The sequence below is a fragment of the Haliotis rubra genome, unplaced genomic scaffold, assembly GCF_003918875.1.
Source record: "Haliotis rubra isolate DU_JTF1 unplaced genomic scaffold, ASM391887v1 Scf112, whole genome shotgun sequence".
In the NCBI taxonomy this organism is placed as follows: Eukaryota; Metazoa; Mollusca; class Gastropoda; order Lepetellida; family Haliotidae; genus Haliotis; species Haliotis rubra.
The window spans coordinates 58142-81469 of NW_025765026.1; the positions used below are offsets into that span (position 1 = coordinate 58142).

The window sequence follows — 23328 nt, forward strand, 5'->3', positions numbered from 1 at the left end:
CATTGTGACTCTGAATCCAAGTGTGAAGACAAAATCTGAGCTCTCAGTACCAATTAGAGAAAAGCAGGCAGCTGAAGTCAGTAGCTGAACAACTGTTAAATCTATCTGCATGTAATTTGAAAGTGAAAGTGACATTTGACAGAGTTAAAGTTCTGCTGAAATAGAATGTCATTCTGTTGTTTAAGTTTCTGAATCTCAAGCCCTGGAAAAGTAATCATATAAATGCATCATTTCATTTATAATTATGATGACATTTATGATATAATAAGACAGTTACTATTTGTGTTCATACTTGTTAAAGTGGCTTCCAGTTGGCATATTTCTTTTGATGTAATTTGTTTTTGAATCAATGAACAGAGTGAAGAAATAAAGCAAAACTTTGGTTGGAATTGTAGAACATTATTCACAAAATATTACAGTGAAATTACATGGGTCTGGCTAGTAACCTTTTTATTTTTCTAGTAAAAGAAAACATTTGCTTGTCAAAGGTCATGAAGAGCCCTGCTGTTATCTTTATAATATAGCAATCCACATGCCGCCCAGATAGATACTGTCATAAAAGACAAAGTTAGGACATTTCAGTCAGGTTGGCCGATTACTCACCGGTTATGGCTGACTTATGACAGGAAAGGTGATTTGATATTTTGTAAACTATGTACTGAAAATGGTATGACACAAGGTGCTAAATGCAGAAATTTTTAAAATATAACTTTGACCAGACATCTCATCATAATGATAATAAACTGTCCGTTCAGGCTCCAAAACTTTGTGATGATTTCCAGGTTGCAACTGCACGTATGTATGAAAAACAAGACAAAGCAGCTGTCGCCTTGATGAAATCTGTTCATTGGTTAGCTTGTGAAAACATCCCACTGACAAAGTTTAAACGTTTTGTTGACTTTTTATATGAATTTGAAAACGAAGACATTGAAATTCTCAAGGAAGGTAAAATCAACTATGATTCTCCAACCACTGCCAGTGATCTGTTAACATCTGTGTCTGATGTGATAGGGTATGAACTACAAGTTAAAATGGAAGTCTCCATTTGTTACGATTTAGGTACTACCAGCTCTGTTCTGTGAAATATCCCAGACCGGTCAGACTCACCTGTGCAACCTATAGTAACAATAAACCAGTTTGAATAATATTTGTGGCATTAATTTTTGTTAGGGACTCATAAAAGTTCTGAGGGACTCATAGTTATTCAGCTCAGTGAGTCCCGGGACTCGGGCAGTTGAATTTGTAGATTTATCACTGGATCAGTAAGAATTACCATGATGTATGCAATCGACATCTTTTACAGTGTGTTGGATTTCACTATTCTTTGAGTTTCTCATTAAATGTTGTGACCAACGTTACAACTGTTTATAATATGTTTAGTAAAAAATAATGAGGTATTGGAAAATGTCAAGTGAGACGTGTATCAAATTGTCTGACCTCAGTGTGCCTGCACCCAGGAGTAATGATAGGGAGTTTGATTATAAGTATAAACATGATAACAGCTTGGGGATTAGTGCTCCCTGAAATGCCTCCGCACATTCCTGGTATGATTTGTGAAATGATAGGTGGAAAGTGTTCTCTCAAAGTATATATATATATATATATATAGTAAAGCTATGTTCGTTCAGCCCTTATTCCTTCTGATCAAATGATGTTGTAAAATGATGGTATGTCCAGAGGGACAGATAAGCTGCATATCTGCTTAAATTACGCCAATGTTTATGTGAAAACTCAATTCCTATTAAGTCTATTGCGTACAAGTATGCTTGAATTTTTGTAAATACTCAATAAATGTGATCTTACATGCGTACACACAAAAATGTCAAATCTTAGCTTGCGTACCGGTGGATAGATAAATAAATGAGGTATATTGAGAGGTTCTATTTCAGGACATGAACTTGGCAACTTGCAGTCTTTCTTATCGTTTTTCATATTACAGATCAAATATAAATATCAAACACTAACATATAAACTTTATTATATTTTTGCAATTAATGGAAAATACCCAATTGAGTTTGAGTGAAGTGAGTACAATTTATTTGGTAACTCAAGGAAAATTAGGATACCCAGTTGAGATGAAAACAAGCGAATACATAACCGGTGACCCAAAACGTTATCTGTAGGTCTGTATGTCTGTAATTGTGATAAATAAAACATTAACTGTATGAATAGGTTGTTATGAAATAATGTTAAATATAAATAATATCTAAAACATGAAGCGAACTTGAAAACTGCTGGCAATCTGTTGTTTCCCAGTTAGTACCCTGAACATTAGTGCAGGCACAGTGAGGTGTCTGCAGCACGGTCAAACACCATCATGATTGTATCAGTTGTATGAACTCATGTCTTCGGCGTGTTAGTATGGCATTATCAGTGACCTGTGAATGTTCATGTTGTTTCAGGATACACTGAATGAGTACATTATGGGGAGTGAAGTAGCGGACCCTATCATATCTCAGCTGGTGACTGTTGTGAGTGCACATTGTTTTTCATCTCTCTTTCTGGCTAAAAATCTATCAAGATACATCAAACATTATTCTCAAATGCAAACAAATTAATCTGGAATGTTTTGTTTTTCTATTTGGTGAAGGCTTTGATTTTTGCCCCCACCCCCAAAAAAAAAGCAAAAAGCAACAACAAACATTTCTTAATTTTTAACTAATCCAGCACTACTTACTTCCTGCACTTATTGCTTACGGCTCGAAAAGCGTGGCTTGCCAGACGATGTCAAAAAGACGTAGAACTGCAATCACTTCCTGGTCTCGGCTGCTTACTCGTCTGCGCATGCGTCACGGGAAGGTGACGTCAGCCACCTCAGATTATTGCTTTTCGCACGCCTCGCTAGGCGTGTTGTTTGCCAGCTCAACTTGTATCCTCACGGGATTATATTTTGTGAAGCATTAATAAAGACTGACTTTGTGTGTATTTTGTTTTGTACCTCTACGAGTAGTGTAGGTATTATCTTTCACTTTCTTTTTGTCATTCAGTAGTTCTGTGTAGTGATGTCGTTCGTTTATACACGGTCCCGTCATCACACTTTCACTTCGCCATTAAAACACTTTTGCCGTATTTGATACGTCGTTGTGTTTCATTTGGTTCAGGCTTATATACTATACCATATAATAGTGGTATATTTATTGTGCCTGTATTATGGTCTCTTAAACTTTCAGTTATTTTGAGACTTTTGTTCTCAACTTTGCTGTTATATTCATTACTTTTGTATGTGCTGCTTACTGGGTTTTCTGCTTCATTGCAGATCTATGTACAGCCCAGTTGTATACATTGTCGGGTGGGAAGTCTCAGTAAGACCCTCATCCCCGATGTTTGAAATGTACTACTCAATGTACCTCTGGCCATAAATGTGCCAGCTGCGCTGTGCTATCACCCAAGAGTTTCTCCGCTTATCTACAGGTTGTTAAGAAGCCATGGGACAACAGAGACGGAAGAGTATGTCTACTACTTGACACCGGGTCTTGACGACCACTACGTCTTCGCCAAGTGTTGCGGCGTCAACTGTGTCAACGAATCGCCTGTCACCAGCATTCAGATTATGTCTTCGCCGCTTATGTCGCGGGTGTTACAGCGTTTGGCTTCGCGCTTGCAGCTTCGTCGGCGCTTGATCGGCGGCGCCTGGCGGCTTCGGCTTTGGCACTCCCTCACCTCCTCTCGCTGTTGCCGATGTCATCTCCACAACGACCGATGGGCCAGCAGTTTGCCCAGTATCAGACACCCCAGCCAGTGTTCCCGGGCAGACGCTTTGCGTATCAACCACATACGGGTTTCCAATGCCTCGAATGCCTATGATGCAAACGCCATCACGGCCACCAGCAGTTTGATGTATCCACGCCAGCACTCTCTCTTGACTTTACTATCAGGTCAAGCCGGTACATCAGCCTATGCCGCTTTATGCCACCAGCTACATCGGCGCCTCTCCCCCCTGGCTTCCAGCGCCTTGCCACCTTTGCCACCTCCGACGATTTCGGGCGCCTCTGCCCTCCAGCATCGGTGCCTATCTTGTCAACTTTGTTCGCTCCTGTGCCTTGCGCTTAACGCCTCCCACTATAGGTCCATCGCCTTCGCAGGCTTAACATAGGTCGAGACCTCGTAGTAAAGCGTCTTCTGCTAAGGCGTCGTCTGCACGTAGCCGTTCCCCTTTGCCGCTTCGCTCACGCGCCCTCTGAGAGGACTTTGCCCCAGACTATGAGGAAGACACGGGCTCTAATCACCTTGGCTTTGATCACGTGTTTGACTGGATTGCTGATCGTTTAATAGCCTCAGTCCCTTCACCAGGCCTGATGTTGCAAAGTCACTTACTATTTGGGACTCGCCTTCCTTAATGTTACCAGCACATGAGGCGGTCAGAGATTCTCTACCCTTGATGAAGATTTCATGGAATGTCTCTCAACCCAACTATTAAAGCCTAGAGTACGCCTGTGATGACTATCCTATTCATGGCTTGGACTTTGCCCAGACAGTGACTAAGGTGGATGAGGAAATGAAACGTGTGACAGGTTCTTCCTCTGTGTCCTCCTATAAAGTTCAGGATACAAGGGTCAGCGGCTTTGGACTTAGAGCTTAAGCGTATGCTCCGCCCTATATCGGCATTGGCGTCAGCGACTGATGCCATCACTCAGGATCTTAAGGAAATAAATCGGATTGACTGGATCATCTTACAACTATGATGCTATGGCAGGGTAAAGTGATCACTGACCTCGTGAACACCTTAGGTCGGCGCTAACAACACGTAATTAAATCGTCGGGCAAGGCTTCCTCTCCTTTCTTCATGGGATTCGAATTTCAGCGGAAATTATTCCACCAACCCTGGTCATCGTCGTCACTGTTTAACGATGCCATTCATGATGTTTATCGGCAGGTGTGTGATTTTGCCAAAGGGGAGACTGCCTTGAAAGCGCTTTCAAAGGGACAACGCCCTGCCTCCATCGCCATCCAACACCTACCAGCCTCGGCGACCGCCTGTTCGGCCAGCGTACAGAAACTCAGCTTGCCGTCTCGTGGCAGGGGACGGGTGCCAAGCCTAGATCAGACAGGGTGGATATCAACGTCGCCAGTGCTCCGCCCAGGGCGGCGGGCTTAGGGGCAAGTGAAGTGAGGGACACGCACGACTGGACACTCCCACCTCCAGTCGTCCCAGTTTATCCTACACCGGTAGGTGGGAGAATAGGGATCTTTTGGGAAAATTGGTCCATCCTAGAGGATCCATACGCCACCGATATATTGAGGCAGGGGTTTCTCCCCCTCCTCTCCGGATCCACCTCTGACAATGTTCCCGGCTCCGGCACAATCACTCTCAGGTTCAACACAACCTTCTAGTGGAGAACATAGCGATTTTGTTGGAGAAAAGAGCCATCGAACTCCTCCCGTATCCCATCATAACACCAGGGTTTTATTCTCCAATATTCTTAGTGCCGAAGAAAGGGTCCGCGAAAATGAGGATGATTCACAATCTGTCCTATTTCAACGAGACTTTCCTGGAACGTCCTCCGCGCTCGAATGGCGTCCCTCGAATACCTCAAATCTATGGTATCGTCCAACGACTTTCTCATCAGCCTGGACCTACAGGATGCATACCTCCATGTTCCATCGCCCCAGCGACAGGAAGTACCTGCGCTTTATTTTCAACAATCAACATTTCCAATGGGCTGTCCTCCCATTTGGAATTTCAACGGCCCGTGGTTGTTCCTACACGCATCACAACTCCTATTTCCGGTATCTACATTTGAGGGGCATCAATTTCGACCGCACCTGGACGATTGCCTTATGCACCTGTTAGACCGTCTACTTCTTATACAACAACGAGGGATTTCACCCTTCGCCTGTTGGCAGCCAACTAGGGTGGCTGGTCAACTTGGACAAATCGGAGCTTGTCCCAACTCACACTCTGGCGTTCATCGGAGGCCATTTCCAGACGGACAAGAACCTAGTTCAGATTCCCTGGACAGGTGGGACAAGATTCAGTCTCTGATTCCACGCGCACTCTCCCAACCTCTGTCCCTCAGAGAGTGGCAGTCACTTCTGGGATTGTTGGCGTCGGGCAGGATCTTACCAGCAGAGGGCGTCTTCAACTTCGTCCTCTGCAGCGGTTTCTTCAACCATACATTCGCCGGGCAGAGCGTTCATCAACGGTTTTGCCTTCCACCTCAGTTACATCGCTATCTTCTTTGGTGGACTCGCCCATTGAACGTCTTAGGAGGAGTCTCTTTGACAGAGCAGCCTCGGATTGCCAACTGTTCGTGGACGCCTCCTGCAGGGTTGGGGCGCTCACTTACACGACCAGACAGCCTCCGGCCCGTGGTCGGGTCAACACATCAACTGGCATATAAACAGTCTGGAGTTGGAGGCCGTGATCCTCGCTATTCATCATTGGGCACATCGACTACGAGGAACTTGTCTTCTAGTGGCTACAGACAACACCACGGTCGTGTATGGTACATACGAGCGGCAAGGGTCGACACACTCACAGTTTCTCCTCGATCAGACATTTCGCTCTTTCAACTGGTCGACGATCTCCACATTCTGTTGAGAGTGCGGCATATTCGAGGTGCGCAATATACTAGCAGACGCTCTCGAGACCCGACAGAGTTGTTCCAACGGAGGATGCTACACAAGGAGGCCTTCACTCTTTTAAGTCACGCTGGGTTATCCAAACATAGATCTGTTTGCCACCAGCCAAAACCATCAACTGCCAGTGTATGTGTCCCCAGTCCCAGATCCAGCGGCTTAGGCGGTGGATGCTCTCAGCCTATCATGGGAGGGACTTCACAGCGTGTATGCGTTCCGGCCACCAGTTCTATTACCCAAAGTTCTCGCAAAAGTCAAGGAGACAACTTGCTACGACTAATTTTGGTCGCTTGGTGGCCAGCCAGGAACTGGTTTCCGTTCTACAAAGTCTAGTGGTAGGAGATCCCTTCCCTCTACCCGTGGAGGAACGTTCTAGTGCACCCTCACAGCCATCTTCGCATCCGGCTCCAGACCGATTCAATCTGCACGCATGGACCATTTGCAGAAAGCACTGAGTGCTAAGGGTTTTTCGGCTAGAGCAGCCAAAGCCATTCGCGGCGGGCGCACAGAACTTCTACTAGACATTTGTATGGCGACAAGTGGCAGTCGTTTGAGCGTTTTTGTGTTACCAAGAAGCAGGATCCGCTGACTGTGTCTCCTCAGTTCATAGCAGATTTCTTACTTTATCTCCGAGCGTCCAGGCGTCTGAAGGGAGGCACCATTGCCGCGTTTTGGCGGCAATTAGCTCTGTTTTAGCGATTCCCACTGACAGAAGGATTTCCAAAATCCCAGAATTACAGGCCATGCTTCATTCATTCCGACTTGAAGACCAGAAGTTGAAGTTTCATCGCCCGGCATGGAATCTCAACACTGTTTTTAGACCATCTCCGTGGTGCACCGTATGAACCTCTTGATAACGCTTCCTCGCTGATTTATCAGGAAGACGGCATTTCTGTTGTCATTAGCGACTCGCGGCTAGAGTGAGTGAGGTTCACGCCTTGACGTGACTAGGATCAAGTTTGAACGCCGTCGTCATGGTTCTGTGCACTTAGGTATGTGTTGGGATTTCATCGCTAAAACCAACTACCAGGACAACCTGATCGCCAGTTTTCCATCCCGCCATTATCATCTATTGTTGGCTCTGAAGGCGTTCGCGGAATTACTGTTATGTCCGATTCGTCGCTCAAAACTTACATTGATCGCACCAAAAGCATTCGTGGTACAAGGAAACGCGTTTATTTCTTCCACTGTCCCGGCGCCGCAGTCAGATGTCAGCAAAAACACTATTGCCTTATGGTTAAGAACAACCATTCTTCAGGCATATAAAGCGGCTGGGCTGGACCTCTCCTCGCCCTCTCATCCCCACGAGATTCGAGCACTTGCTTCGACTATGGCACTTCACAGTAATTGCACTGTGTCATCCATTATGCAAGGTTGTTTTTGGCGGTCGGACACAGTGTTTGCCAGTCATTACTTCGCATTGACATGGCTGTCAAGGACGTTAATGATGTCCACAGCTTCGGACCATTGGTGGTTGCTCAGCAACTCGCCATTCCCCGAAGAAAGTGACCCTCCTGCCTTGTGTTTCCTTCCACGGACCACCATGTGGGGAATGAGTTGTTTTTCTTCACAAACAACTAGGTATGTCAGTTAAGGAGTTATCCTTGTTTTTTCAAGTCCATGCTTTTTGCTGCATTCCTTAAGCTTCGCCAGCTTTAAAATTAGTGGGTTCTTTTTCATTTAAGACGCGGTCTTATTTGCGAATTACCGCTACTTGATAGATCCCCTCGCTAATTAAGCTCTCTGTTATAGGCGTTATCAGCGCTTCCGGGCACAGGATTACGGATTGAGCTGGCTGCTATTACGTGGCGAGGCGATCCCTCAGATGACACGCCCACCTTCCAGCCTGTCGGATAAAGTGCAGGAAGTAAGTAGTGCAGGATTAGTTAAAAATTTAGTAAAATCTAAATATTTTTATATTTGTATACTTATCCTGCACTACTTATGATAAGGGCCCACCCTGTGCTATCAGCTACCTCCCCGCTTAGTTTTGCCATCTGTGGGATTTCTAAGCAATAATCTGAGGTGGCTGACGTCACCTTCCGGTGACGCATGCGCAGACGAGTAAGCAGCCGAGACCAGGAAGTGATTGCAGTTCTACGTCTTTTTGACATCGTCTGGCAAGCCACGCTTTTCGAGCCGTAAGCAATAAGTGCAGGAAGTAAGTAGTGCAGGATAAGTATACAAATATAAAAAATATTTAGATTTTACTAATTTTTTTATTTTATTTTTTTTTGTTCTTGATTTGCAAATTATCCATTGCTTTTGCTGTGAAATAAAATTCCTGACTTTTGAGTTTGATGCTTTGAAGTAGTTGGTAGTTTTCCCGGAGCGGTATTCATATAAGCTTATGCTTGTTTACCATACCGGTTCCTTTCATTGGAAATAAATATGTTTAAATCATTTCCCCACGGTCATGGTGATGTTGCCTGTGTCCTGCAGTTGATGGCTGGGTGTCGCGAGTCTGACAGTGAGGCAGAATTGCTGTACGCTGAATGTCTTGGTGAACTTGGGGCTATTGACCCTGGCAGGTAATCAAGTCCTTCTTTCAGATTTTACATTAGGAGACTCCTTGTGCAGGACTGTGTTTTCATTTTTAACTCAACATTACATCCAGGTGAGTCATGTGTCATCATCCATTCATTGGTTCGCTCATCTGTCCATCCACTCCTTAGTGCCGAACTTAAACATCTTTTCAGAACCACTGAATATATATACAATGGAATTCGAAGGATTGATAGGAGGGTTGTTTTTGTGGGGGAAGGGGGTTTTCAACATTTAAAAATGACTATTTCTGCAGTAATGCAGTGTTCTGGAAAAACACAACCTTAGAGATCAGTTTGTCAGCATAATCATTGGATATGTTGTTTTTATAATGTTGGAGAATGTTAAATACTTTGATCCTGTTGAAATCATTTGAATATCCAAATTAGTTTTCCATATGCTTTTGCTTCAGTAGTGATGACACCAAAACAATCATTCTGGTAGATGATTTTGCTAACTTTGAAGATCACTTGTTATGACATTCCTTTAAAACAGGTTAATACACCAATAACATGAGTTATTTTATGAAGGGATACTCTTACATGATCTTTTAGACAGGTGTCTGGTTGTACAAACTCAGGTTGAATTAGAGAAAGGACACCATAACGCCAGCCTCCAAACAGTCATTATGGTTTTGTCAATAAGAAACTTTTCTATTGACAAAACCATAATGATCGTTTTTTATCAAACCTTTATTCAAAGTGTGGTGACCTACAATTTTGTATGTTGGTATGGGTGTCTGTCTGCTCGCAACAAAAACAAACTTTTCAAACTTGGTAATACTGCCAGCAAAATTACTGGAGTGTCTTTCGAGTATACAGTATTCCTTTTATTTATTATGAGCGCCAGATTGTCAATTAGGCAACTAAAATTCTCAACTACTTCCATCTGGACACCTCTTTCGATTTCCTTCACTTAAAACAAACAGAGCTCGACACTCCTTCATACCATACAGTATTCGTGTTATTAATGCAACAAATGTTATTGAATAGCTATCATTCATACGATAACTACTAACTCAGCCGCTGTACCAATGTGGTTAATTGTATTGAATCATTAGCATTCATTTTGTGCATGTAATTATTGTGTATATTTTTGTGAATTTTGTATATAATATTCATTTTAGATCTATCTATCTAACCTGCTTAGATCATATTAGATTTGGAAAATGAGCTTCAATGCTCAAATATTTTTGAAGTAATTAAAAAAAATTCACACTAATTATTTGGTGTAGGCTATCGACATAACCTGACAAGCTCTTCTGTAAAAGAAGTAGAATCATGTCAGAAAGTTTTTAGGGGCGGTGGGGTAGCCTAGTGGTTAAAGCGTTGGCTCGTCACGCCAAAGACCCGGATTCGAATCCCCACATGGGCACAATGTGTGAAGCCCATTTCTGGTGTCCCCCGCCGTGATGTTGCTGGAATATTGCTAAAAGCGGCGTAAAACCAAACTCAGTCAGTCAGTCTGTCAGAAAGTTTTTCAGTTTAACTATACCGACCTTTTATTGTGGTGCAGACTTGAGCTGATGGGAAACAACCCAAAGGAGGAAATGACAAAATTCAAGGCTACAGTGGAAGACGACAACTTTGCTGTTGGTCTCATCAATGAGGTCCTCAAAGCCTTCCTGTCAGCCACAGAACCAAGAGTCCAGGTAGGTACACTTACAACTAAGGCCTGTTACCCCAAAGGTTGGGCTTCTGATACTAATTATGCTATATGAATCTGCATCTTATAGTGCCAATAAACACTGACATGCACGCACAGACACGCACATGCACTTGCTGCTCCATGTTTCAGGACTGCTCGGCCTTCGCTCTACAAGACCTGCTGCAAATCTATGAAATATCTGAAGGGAAGGAGAGCGACAAGACCCCAAACAAGCTCTGGAGGAGATTCCCAGAACACATGCAGGAGATTCTCATACCCCTGCTTACTTCCAAGTCAGTGCAAAGTTAAAATGATTTCAAGTGGTGTTTAGACAAATATGCTCAGAATTGTTTGATCTATACTCAATTATTCCAACACTGCCATATTTTTATTTATTATACAACAAATGAATGCTTAGATTGTAGAGCCATGGAAACGATTATAAAGAAGCAATATATCCACAGATACAAACTGGCATCAGAAGCTGTGTGGGACAAGTGCCCCAAGCCAATCTACCAGAGTACCAAGGGAGGTAACTTCAAGGACTGGGTCAGCAACTGGACAGGCTATCTCATACATCTCACATCCAGGGTGAGGGTCTTACTCTTACTTTGCATGTCCCCTGTCAGTCACGGATGTTTTCCTTTGAAGCGTTTTGGGGTCTCCTTATTGGAACTTGCATACTCTCGATGCCTTTTTTATCCCACCGGCATGTAATGCGGTGGGATATAGTCGTCGCCTTGTCCCTCTGTCCGTCCGTCTGTAATCATTTTATTTCCGGAGCATAACTCGAAGACCGTTAGATATTTTTCAACAAGACTTGGTAGATATATCAAACAGAACCTTAAGTGGTGCCTTTTGCTATTTGCAGATTTTTGGCATTTTTATTTTTCCCGTTTTCCATGGAAACGATTTGGACTTAGTCCCAAAAGTGAGGGGTGGGCTTCGTTTCTGAAGCATAACTCAAGAACCGTTCAATATTTTTCAACAAAATTTGGTAGATATTATCAAACAGAACCTTAAGTGGTGCCTTTTGCTATTTGCAGATTTTTGGCATTTTTATTTTTCCCGTTTTCCATGGAAACGATTTGGACTCAGTCCCAAAAGTGAGGGGTGGGCTTCGTTTCCGAAGCATAACTCAAGAACCGTTCAATATTTTTCAACAAAATTTGGTAGATATTATCAAACAGAACCTTAAGTGGTGCCTTTTGGTATTTGCAGATTTTTGTCATTTATTTTTTTCATGATTTCCATGGAACGATTTGCACTTAGTCTAAAATCAAGCTGGACTTTAAGTAACTGTCCTTGTTCTTTCAAAGATGTGGGGGCCTGGGAGATATGTCATCTTCTGATGACTCTTCTTTTATGTGCGGAGGTATTCACAATAATGATATGAAAGAATAAGAATATTGAGGGTATTTCGATTGACAACTTTTTATATTAATTTACTGAATCAATTTGCTGACGACACAACATGCACTTTGGATGGATCAGAACGTTGTCTCTATGCACTACTCAATGTGGTAAGCTTCTTTGCCATATAACTGTTGCAAGTCTCTTACTAAGAGTGTTGTACACTGTACTTCTTGCATGTTTGGTATTTAAAACCATATCATTTAAACCGTGGTTTTGATTGTATACCTTCTCGCAACTGACTATAGCCAGAGGGATAAATCTTGCTGGCTGATGTAGGTGGTAGATGCTCTACAACCCTCCCCATCCATTATCACGAATGTGCTCATATAGTCTCATTCTTTTTCTATTTTGTTGTTTATGACTGATTGCATGAACTAGTTTAAAGTAAATCTGTGGGTTTTTTATCCCCACGGCATGTATTACGGGGGGATATAGTCGTGGCCTCGTCCGTCCGTCCGCCCGTCTGTAATCATTTTGTTTCCGGAGCATAACTCAAAGACCTTTGATATTTTTCAACAAAAATTGGAAGATATGTCAAACATAACCTAAGGTGGTGCCTTTTGCTATTTACAGATTATTGTCATTTTTATTTTTCTCGGTTTCCATGGAAACGTTTTGGACTTAGTCTTAAAGAGGGATGGGCTTCGTTTCCGGAGCATAACTCAAAAACCGTTCAATATTTTTCAACAAGACTTGGTAGATATATCAAACAGAACCTTAAGTGGTGCCTTTTGCTATTTGCAGATTTTTGGCATTTTAATTTTTCCCGTTTTCCATGGAAACGATTTGGACTTAGTCCCAAAAGTGAGGGGTGGGCTTCGTTTCCGGAGCATAACTCAAAAACCGTTCAATATTTTTCAACAAGACTTGTTAGATATATCAAACAGAACCTTAAGTGGTGCCTTTTGCTATTTCGAGATTTTTGGCATTTTTATTTTTCCTGTTTTCCATGGAAATGAATCGAACTTAATCCCAAAAGTGAGGGGTGGGCTTCATTTCCGGAGCACAACTCGAAAACTTCTTATTCTTTTTCAGAGAGATCGTCCTTGGGGTACATATTATGCATTTTCCGGCTGAAAAATGTCCTGTGACAGTTGTATCAATGTTTTTTGAATAAAAAGATTGAACAATAAATAAACTCTTTTATTTATTATACGGTCCCTGCCTCACGGAGTTACCTCCCTTAGCGCATGCGCACCAACTGGGTAGGCTCCTAGACCCGTATCATCATTCCTTCTGCTGTCACTGCGTGAACAGGCGTGTTTTGTAATAGAACGCACTTCATGAGCGGACAGCTGAAAGCTAATAAGAAAGCTATGTCCGAGACACCACCTGTATGTATGGTCTTTATTTGCCTAAAACAAGGAACAGTAAAGCTTTACAGTTGGTTGTTTCATAATTGTGACTTTGTATTAATACAAAATACCGAACTTTCCGTGGTTTACGCGCGTGTTGCTCTGCCATGGCGGGAAGTTTTAGCGTGCCATGTGGTCGTAATATTGGCGTATTAAAACCAACTATTACTTTCGTGGTAACCTTCACGTATTTTTCAATGTTTTCTACGTGTTTATATGCTGCTGGCGGCTGTTAGCTACATGCTTGCGTGTTTGCTTTCAGGCCTTTTCATCCTGTTCGGTCTGTGGACAGAGAGAAATTCCGCGGGCCGACAGGGCATGAGCTATGCGCGTTGCCTGTCTCGAAAGACGGGACCACGGCGCTGATTCCTGCCCTATTTGTCTGGCCTTTTCCCCGGCCCAGAAGAGGCGGCGATCGTTGTTTTATCGTGAGATGCGTGAGGCGGGAGGGACCTGGCGCAGGTCCCCGTCTAAAAAAAGCGAGCGTCAAAAAGGAAAAAATCCCGGGCCCTTCCCCTCTCCTACCACTTCGAGTGGTTTTGACATGTCGGTAATGGAATCTATGTTTCAGCAGCATATGGACTCCGTGAAGTCCTTCGTCTCGAGTCGGTTGGAGGTCTCCGGCAGGAGTTCCTCACCCACTCGACGGCGGGAGAGTCGGGGTGGGATCGCCCGGGCTTCCGGCTTCGATCCCTCAGCCTTGAGGCGCTCTGTAGATCCGTTGCCTCTGGCTTCCGGATCCGGGCCTTCGGCTGCTTCGAGAGGTTGAGGAGCCTGGCGGCGGCTTCCGTTTTGCCCGCCGCCTCGCGGGAGGTCCGGCAGAGAATTGCGAGGCCTACCCCAGGCAGCGGTGCCTGCTGGTTGCGTGGACTGACTGAGTTCCGCTTGCCAGGCGGCGTTTGCCCCAGGCAACCCTCGCGAGACGCAGCTCCGCATTCTGCCTTCGTTGGTCTCGGGCGTGGTCGATCCCCTCTTGTCTGGTGCCCGATGCGGTTTGACTTACCGGATCTCGTCGCGGCGCTACCAGCTTGGGGAGGATTCCTGTTCGTTGTGCCAATTGTAGAGGCGAATGTGTGTTCACTTCCACGTCGCCCTGGGGAAGCTCGGCTTCCTCGGAGCAGCTCGGCTGCTTCGGCAAAGGCGCCTTTACTCCACCTTTGCCCTGGCGCTATCCCTGCGACGCAGCGCGTGCATCGACCTACGAGGAGGTCTACCGGAACGCCGATGCAGCAGGTGCGGTGGTGGTCCATGAGGCCTACCTCTCCTCGGTTCAGAGGTTAGGCCCTGGAGGCGGAGGGCATGCTGGCGGCGATGTCGCCGCATGTCGCTGCTGCTCCGTCAGCTTTCGGAAGTTCAGGCTCACCTGTAGCGACTCTTTGCGGTCTGCTGCGTCGACGGTGATGCGCTGATCGTCATGGGATCGCGAGGCTGTGGCTGTCGGCGTCTAGGTACTCGGCAGCAACACAGCAGACCTTGCTGGCCCTCCCCTTTCCGTCCTGGGGCGACCCTCTTTCGGGGCCCAGCAGGTCATCACGGGAGGCTGCCGCTGCAGCTACCTCCTTCAAGGACTCTAAGGCCTTGTTGGAGCACCAGCGGTGTCTTCGCCCAGCGCTCCTGTGCCACCTTCCTCCGCCCGGGTGCAGCCTACACCTGAGTCTGCCGGCTGGCCGGCCGCTTGGTAGGGGTAGGCGGAGGAACAGGTCCGCCAAGAGTAGGGGCAAGGAGCAGTCCTCGACTAGCTCCCAGCCTTTTAGGGCGCGGAGGTCTGCCCGACCTCCCGTTAACCCATCAGGCTGCCGCTCAAGCCGTGTCACCAGCCAGTCAGCTCCGCTACCGGGTCTACACGCAGCTCTCTACCCCATATCCCAGTGGGAGGCCTCTCTCTATTCCTGCGGAATGGTAGAAGGCTACCAACAACGCTTGGGTGCTGGCCACGGTCAGCATAGGCCATCTCCCACTGTGAAGCGAGGTCGCCCGACTTCACTGGCATACGTCGCACTCGGGTGCCGTCATGTCAAGCCAGGGCGGACATATTAGCGCGACGAAGTTCAGGCTCTGCTGGACAAGTCCGCAATCGGCGCATTCCACCGGGGAGAGGAACAGGCGGGATTTTATTCCACTGATTCCTCGTCCCAAGAAAGACGGCGGGTCCGTCCGATTCTCAACCTCAAGGGGTTGAATCGCATGCTCAGTACCATCCTTCAAGATGGAGACACTGCGCCGGTGATCTCATCTGTTCAGCCCGGCGATTGGCTCCGTCAATCGACCCTAAAGGATCGCGTATCTGCATGTACCCATACATCCATCGTTCAAGCGGTACCTTCGGTTCTCTTACGACGGGATGTATTACCAATTCAGGGTGCTCCCCTTCCGGCATATCGACTGCCCCAAGGGTGTTCACCAAGCTCATGTTAGTCCCAGCTACCCTAGCTCTTTCGCAAGGAAGGCGTTGTTACCCTTACCTAGGCGACTGGTTGCTCGAGCACTAACACAGCCAGCGAAGTCAAGATGCTACTCACACAGTGATAGACATTCTAACTCGACTGGGGTGGATCATCAACCTCAAGAAATCCGACCTGGTACCCACCCAGGACTTGGTTTTCTTGGAGGCGCCCGATTCAAGCGAACAAGGATCTCGTTTCCTTGTCGCCCGACCGGGGTCACCAGAGTTCGGGAGATGGTATCTTCATTCCTCTCCCAGCCCCAGGCACCAGCACGGACTTGGCTCCGTCTACTGGGCCATATGGCGGCGACGATCTCTGTAGTGTGGCGGGCGCGGTTGAATCGTCCCATACAGCAAGCTTTGGCTCGGCTGTGGACTCACCGCGGAGGATCTGGAGCGCAGTCTCACAGTCCCCGAAAGTGGTTGACACCTCACCTTCAGTGGTGGACAAATGTCGGGAATCTCACCAGGGGTTCCCCTTGAAATCCCGACGCCAGCTCTCACAGTTCAGACCGATCGTCCCTCACGGGCTGGGGGTGTGTTCTGGGCAGTCTGTCGGCTTCCGGACTCTGGTCGAAGCGAAGCCCACCTTCACATCAACGTGTTGGAACTGAGAGCTGTCGCGGTTGGTATTCGGCTTCAGAGAGCATGTCCGTTGCCAGGTAGTCGTCTTCAGTTAGACAACCAGGCGGCCATGTCGAGTACATCCTGAAGCAGGGGAGGCCGCGGTGTCCCCAGCGCTCCTCCGGAGGCGTGGGACTTTCTCTGGTGGGACCGAATGCGATTGTCAGGTACTCCCTGTTTATCTCCGGGGCTGGAGAGCGTCGCGAGCAGATCGCGCTCTCGCGGATCCTGGCCCGCGCAGTGGATGCTTTCGACAGGCAGATATTCACAGTAATCTCCCAGTTGTGCGGGTCGTTCGAGGTGGATCTGTTTGCGTCGGCGGGCGCATCAGACACCCGTGTTCTGCTCGGATACCGGACCCAGAGGCGTTGGCTGCCGGCCTTCCTGCTGGATTGGGCGGGCAAAAGTGCTCTGGGCGTTCCGCCATTACCACTCATTCCCGTGTCCTTTCACAGCTGTCCACCCAGCCAGCTCGGCTACTTGTGCTACTGGCACCGCTTTGGCCGTCCACAGAGCTGGTTTCCGGTATTCTCAGGTTTCTGGCTCAGCCTCCTGTTCTATTACCTTTGCGACGGACATTCTCACTCAGAGCGGGCGCCCCACCCAAATCCACGGATTCAGTGGGTGGCTTGACCTCTGTCAGGTCTAACCTCGAGGCACGCTGCGAATTCCTGCAGCAGTTGCAGACACAATTCTGGCTTCGGCTGGGATTAGACAAGCGTTCAGTGCGAGGATAGGTGGTCCCGCTATGCGCTGGTGTTCAGATCAGGGGGATTGCAGATCCCTTTTCTGCGGATTTAGTCCGAGTATTGGAGTTTTTGCAAGCTTCGTTTGGAAGAAGGCCTGGCTGAGCCGACCATTCGCGGCTACTCCACCGCTATTTCCACTTTTCACACCCCTGTCGATGGTGCTCTTCTGGGGCAGCACCCTCGTCTGGCAGCGCTTTCGCTGGCGCGGAGCGGATTCGACCTGCTCTCAGGCTGAATCAGTCCACCTTAAGGATTTGTCGATCGTGCTTTCGATTGGCTGTCCGGTCCCACTTTCTCACACCTATCGGCTATTTCCATTCAGTTGTTGACCTGGAAGCTGTTTTCTGGCGGTAACATCTGGTCGAAGGGTCGGCGATTTACATGCTATGTCGTCCGACCGGGCGCTGACTGTGTTTCACCGCGGATCGTGTCAGTATTCGCCTCCCAGATACTTACCGACCGAAGGTCGATCACGCTTCCATGTGACAGCTCCTATCGAACTTCCTACTCTTACCCAGCCTTCCACATGGGGACCACTCCTCGAGCACTCACCCGTTGGATGTCCGTAAGGCAGCTCAAAGTCTATATCAAGCGAGCGCAGGGGATCTGTGCGGGTACCCAGCTGTTCTGTTGTTACGGTGGCGGGAAGGCTGGTCTGCCAGCGAGCAAGCAGACTTTGTCTCGCTGGCTAGTCTCGTATATTTGTGCCGCTTATCAGGCTAAGGGCAAGCCTCCCCTGAGGGGTTGAAGGCTCACTTTCGGTCAGGGCAGTAGCCGCCTCAAAAGCTTTGCATCGGCACTCCCCATTGAAGAGATCTGCCCGCTATTTGGAGCCGGTAAGCGTTTATCGCCATTATCAGCTCGTCGCGCGATTCCGTAATCGTCGCGACTTTAGCCGTACTGTTCTCTCCAGTGGACAGTGTCCTGCCACCCTGACCGAGTGAGTCTTGGTTTATTGGTTTGTTTGGCGCTACTGTACAATAATTCCATTATTGACATGTCTGCTACTGTGAGCTCACTCAGAGAACCTGTACCCCTTTTCGATTCTCTCACGGAGTTACTATATCGTTAGTGAGTGGTATTTTGCATTCCCCCCTCGGTGCTCTCATGTAGCTACTTAGTGGGTTGGGATTCATTGACATTCGCACTCGTGCAATGTCTCATTATGCTAGAGAGGTCGTCTTTGAGCACAATTCCTCCCTGTCAGTTCCCCTCCCAGCATGCCTCTCGCGGAAGCGAAACTGGGTCAAGTGACAGGTGAGTGTTATGGCGTCTGTTCAATTTTTTTCCATGTACCGATCGCTATATTTGTGTGTGCTTGGACAGAATTCCCTCCTCCCTGGCCTCCGGTCTTTGGGAGTCTGTGTTTATGCATAATATGTACCCCAAGGACGATCTCTCTGAAAAAGAATTAACCAAACCTGAAGAGGTTTTCAATTCTTTGAAGAGATAATTAGATCCTGGGGTAGGGCCTCCCGCCTCCCGCAATTCTGTTCTCTGATATATTCAGCAGAAGGAATGATGATATGGGTCTAGGAGCCTACCCAGTTGGTGCGCATGCGCTAAGGGAGGTAACTCCGTGAGGCAGGGACCGTATAATAAATAAAAGAGTTTATTTATTGTTCAATCTTTTTATTCAAAAAACATTGATACAACTGTCACAGGACATTTTTCAGCCGGAAAATGCATAATATGTACCCCAAGGACGACTCTCTTCAAAGAATTGAAAACCTCTTCAGGTTTGGTTAAATATCTTTCAGCAAAACTTGGCAGATATGTGAGGCAGATCCCAAAGTGGTGCCCTTTGCTATTTACAGACTTTTGTGATTATTATTTTTTCGGTTTCCATGAAAACGATTCGGACTTAGTCCCAAAAGGGAGGGGTGGGCTTCGTTTCCGGAGCACAACTCAAAAACTTCTTAATATCTTTCAGCAAAACTTGGCAGATATGTCAGGCAGATCCTGAAGTAGTGCCTTTTGCTATTTACAGTTTTTGTCTTTTTTATTTTTCTAGGTTTCCATGGAAACGATTTAGACCTAGTCTCAAAAGGGAGGGGTGGGTTTCGTTTCAAAAACTTCTTAATATCTTTCAGTAAAACTTGGCAGCTATGTGAGGCAGATCATGAAGTGGTGCCTTTTGCTATTTGCAGATTTTTTGTCATTTATTTTTTTCATCATTTCCATGGAAACGATTTGCACTTAGTGTAAAATCAAGCTGGACTTTAAGTAACTGTCAGATGATTTGTTCTTTCAAAGATGTGGGGACCGGTTGGATAAGTCATCTTCTGATGACTCTTGTGTTGATATTGCTCCTGGTCATTGAGTTACTCTTGATGTGACAAGGGCGAGGCTTTGGTTACAGATTGCTGTGATGCTTTGAAATACACTGATTTAAGGGGAAAATGTGTCATCATACCATGTGGGGAGCCCATGCTTTTACTGGTTGTTTTGAATATAGCTGACCTTTTGTTTGTGTGACAAGGCCAAATGATGACCCTCTCCAGTGACTGCTTGAAGCACCTGAACACATGACTTTCTAATGTAGCCAACAGTTTCATTAAACGCCTTTTTCAGAAGAATATCAAACAATTAACTCATTTGAAAATTCAATGTGATCAAAGTCCAAGTTTCATTTGTTGTAGGCCTTGTTGAACTCTTTTTAAATATACTGTGACAGATAGTTAACAGAAATTGTATTTTAAATTTTACATCTCTGCCACAACTTCAGCAGATGTCTATCATATGTGTCTGGTCTCAAACTTGGCTTTTATTTCAGTTGAACCCAGGAAAGGCTGCCCGAGTATTCCAAGCATGTAGTGCATGTATTCGGCACAACATCCAGGTGGCGCTGTACATCCTGCCTCACGTGGTTGTGCAGGTCCTGCAGGATGGACGGAGCGAGGACGTTCAGGAGGTATGTACACATGCTTTATCTTCAGGCAGTAACTTCATAGCAGTGTAAATATGCTGGCTCCGCAGGGACTCAGGGGTACATGGGTCCCCTGCAACTATGCTGATTATAACAGGTTACTGAATGAATTATTTACAGGTTTCAGATAGACATAGCAAATATCAACAAACCTGTATATTCTTTGAAAAGAAAAAACCCAGCACCTGTTAATTAAGTCAATGAAAACAGAAAGACTTTATTCATCTTTTGTCAATTAATGTAGAAAGTCCCCCATGATAAAAAATATTTTAAAATCATTCCTTAATTCTTTCATAGGTCATAGGTAAATCTCAATAAAATTAACGTACAACAAGAAAGCCTGTGACTTTTTGTTGTAGATCTACACTGAGATATTAGAGGTGATCAACCAGGTGAAGAAACCTGACACTCGGCATCGAAGCCCGTCTGACTTCCGCCACAAGAGTGCCCAGACAGTGTTCTCTGTCCTGGACTATCTGGCCAAGTGGTGTCGGCACCGAGCACAGGCCAAGCCAGCTGCCAACTCCAGCACTAGACGTATGTAAAGGAGGTCTAAATGAACTACTCACAACGTACACTGAGTCCTTAGTACTACAAGCTTGTAGTAAATATCAGGATAAATGGGGATCGGATGGTTCTTGTCTGGTTTGCTGATAGCACATGATCTCACACAAGCAAAGATCTTTGATTTCACTTTCAATCTCTGATTTCCCTTGACTGAAGTATTTACAGGGGCTGATATCACCGACAGGCCATCAGTGTCGACTGAATTCATTTGACCATTTCCCTTATAGGCCCAGATGAATGCATTCACCGGGCGAGTATTGGTCTTTACCATGTTTGTCGTAAGATAGGCAACTAACAGGATTGGGTGGTCAGACTTGCAGATTTATTTAATGCATGGCATCATATCCCAGATTGATGCTAGTTGTGTCAGTAAATGGATTGTCTGGTCCAGATTCAATTACTTAGCTGCGAAATTGCTGATTGCAGCATTTGATGACAAACAAACAAAACTAGGTCAAGACAGTGTATTTAGTTCTCTGTGTGATGGTCATATCTTGTCTTTATATAACACAGGTTATTGTATACATACTACCAGCTTGGTGCAGATGGAAACAAGCGACAAAGAAATAGCCATAGAGAATCAGACTTCCAAGGATAGCCAGGGCGGTGGGGTAGCCTAGTGGTTAAAGCGTTCGCTCATCACGCTGAAGACCCGGGTTCGAATCCCCACATGGGTACATTGTGTGAAGCTCATTTCTGGTGTCCCCCACCGTGATATTGCTGGAATATTGCTAAAAGCGGCGTAAAACCAAACTCACTCACTCACTCCAAGGATAGCCTAGCCTCACTCAAAATAATATTAGTTCCTCCTCCCCTCCTGTCATAAACTCAGTTGTTGAAGTTGATGGCCTTGACTTGTGATCCTACTTTATGTTGGTAGAGACCAGCTACCTGAACGATGCTGGTTACAAAGCTGTCAATGACTTCCTGGAGCGTGTTCCTAAGGATAGTTTGGCTGAGGCCAGTGTCAACTGCAAAGCATACACCCGAGCTCTCATGCACTTTGAACAGTTCGTCTCACATAAAGACAGTGATCTTCAAAAACACCTTGATTTTGTTCAGGTAACCTATTAAATGTAGACAAATGTGTATACAAGTTTGTTTACAATGCAACAAAGCAATTGGAGTTTGTGTTGAATTTTTGTAAATGCATATTGATTTTAGATTTTAACTGAATCTTGAAGACGTCTGCCCCTTGCTTGATGTTGATGTAGGTGGGTTGGTTTTGGCATAGAGGAGTTCTTTTAGTGCCCACACTTTGAAATGCAGAGTTGCATCCCTTTGGTGAGGTTTGTGGTTTTGACCAGACTGGTGAATGTGTCAAACCTGCATTAATTATATGCCAAGGTGCAGCTGAAGAAGTGTCCAGGAGGTAGACATGATAAAGGATGCAAGTTGGTTTGTCATGGCTTCTTAGAGATTCATGAGAAGATGTGTTGATTGGGAAATGTAGCTGTGGAAAACATTGAGCCTAATGATCACCTGAATATTGTGTTCCTCCAGCGCCTGTATGTTGCTATGGATGAGCCTGACGGAGTTCTGGGTGTGGCGGCCATTAGAGAGACACCTTCAACACTGATGCAGCAGATACTCACACATGAGAGTCTGGGTATGTGGCATTGCTGTTTCATCTATTGGTTGATTATGTCACTATATCTTTATATCAATTTGGGGTCACAATTGATCCCTGTTAACAAATATTTGACGTCTCTGAAAATGGGATTCCAGTGGTTTTATTGTGTCTCCACAACTTACTGCAGTTATGTTGCTGTATTATCAGTACAGCCTTTATCAGGATTCAAAATGCATGCTTGTCCACTAACCAGAGACTATTAAGTTATGCTGAAGACAAGTTAAAAGTCCAGTGATCGTACTCAAGATTAGCAGCATGTGAGGGTTATAATTCTCAATAATTTCTGAATGTTTATATTTGCTGAATAAGTTTGACTCAAAGTGTAAACGCACAAAACAGTCTGGTCTCATTTAAGCAAAACTAGCCGCTACCTCCACTAAATTTTCCGCTAGTTCTCTGTTGTAATTTTTTTTGGATTCACTCTTTTTCTAACTTTTATTTTCTCAACCTGTCACTCATACACTTTCTCATATTCTCGTTTTGTTTCTCGCTCACTCGTTCACGCACTCACTCTCACTCACTCGTTCACTCACTCACTCACTCACTCACTCACTCACTCACTCACTCACTCACTCACTCACTCACTCACTCACTCACTCACTCACTCACTCACTCCAGGCCAGCAGCAGGATGCCCAGGCATGTTATGAGCAGGCTATCCAGAAGGAACCGGATGAAGTCAGCCACCACCAGGGTCTGCTGGCCAGTCTCATGGAGCTTGGTCAGCTGAACAAGGCACTGCTACACACCACCGGGGTCATTGCCGAGAAGTGAGTATATGGAAGTCTGTTGTTTATGGACAAATATTATATGACAGTATTTATTTTAAATAGGTTATCTGAG

At 45.7% G+C, this 23328-nt stretch overlaps 1 protein-coding gene across 1 annotated transcript in view; it reads left to right on the forward strand.

Moving 5' to 3' along the window:
• LOC124289838 (serine/threonine-protein kinase ATR-like) overlaps positions 1 to 23328 on the forward strand; it is a 65749-nt gene that overhangs the window by 27250 nt on the left and 15171 nt on the right. Inside the window, 10 exon segments of the mRNA XM_046726517.1 lie at positions 2403 to 2471; positions 9022 to 9110; positions 10639 to 10774; positions 10921 to 11063; positions 11235 to 11361; positions 20134 to 20271; positions 20646 to 20823; positions 21734 to 21915; positions 22357 to 22462; positions 23105 to 23255. Coding sequence (XP_046582473.1) covers positions 2403 to 2471; positions 9022 to 9110; positions 10639 to 10774; positions 10921 to 11063; positions 11235 to 11361; positions 20134 to 20271; positions 20646 to 20823; positions 21734 to 21915; positions 22357 to 22462; positions 23105 to 23255 — 1319 coding nt within the window.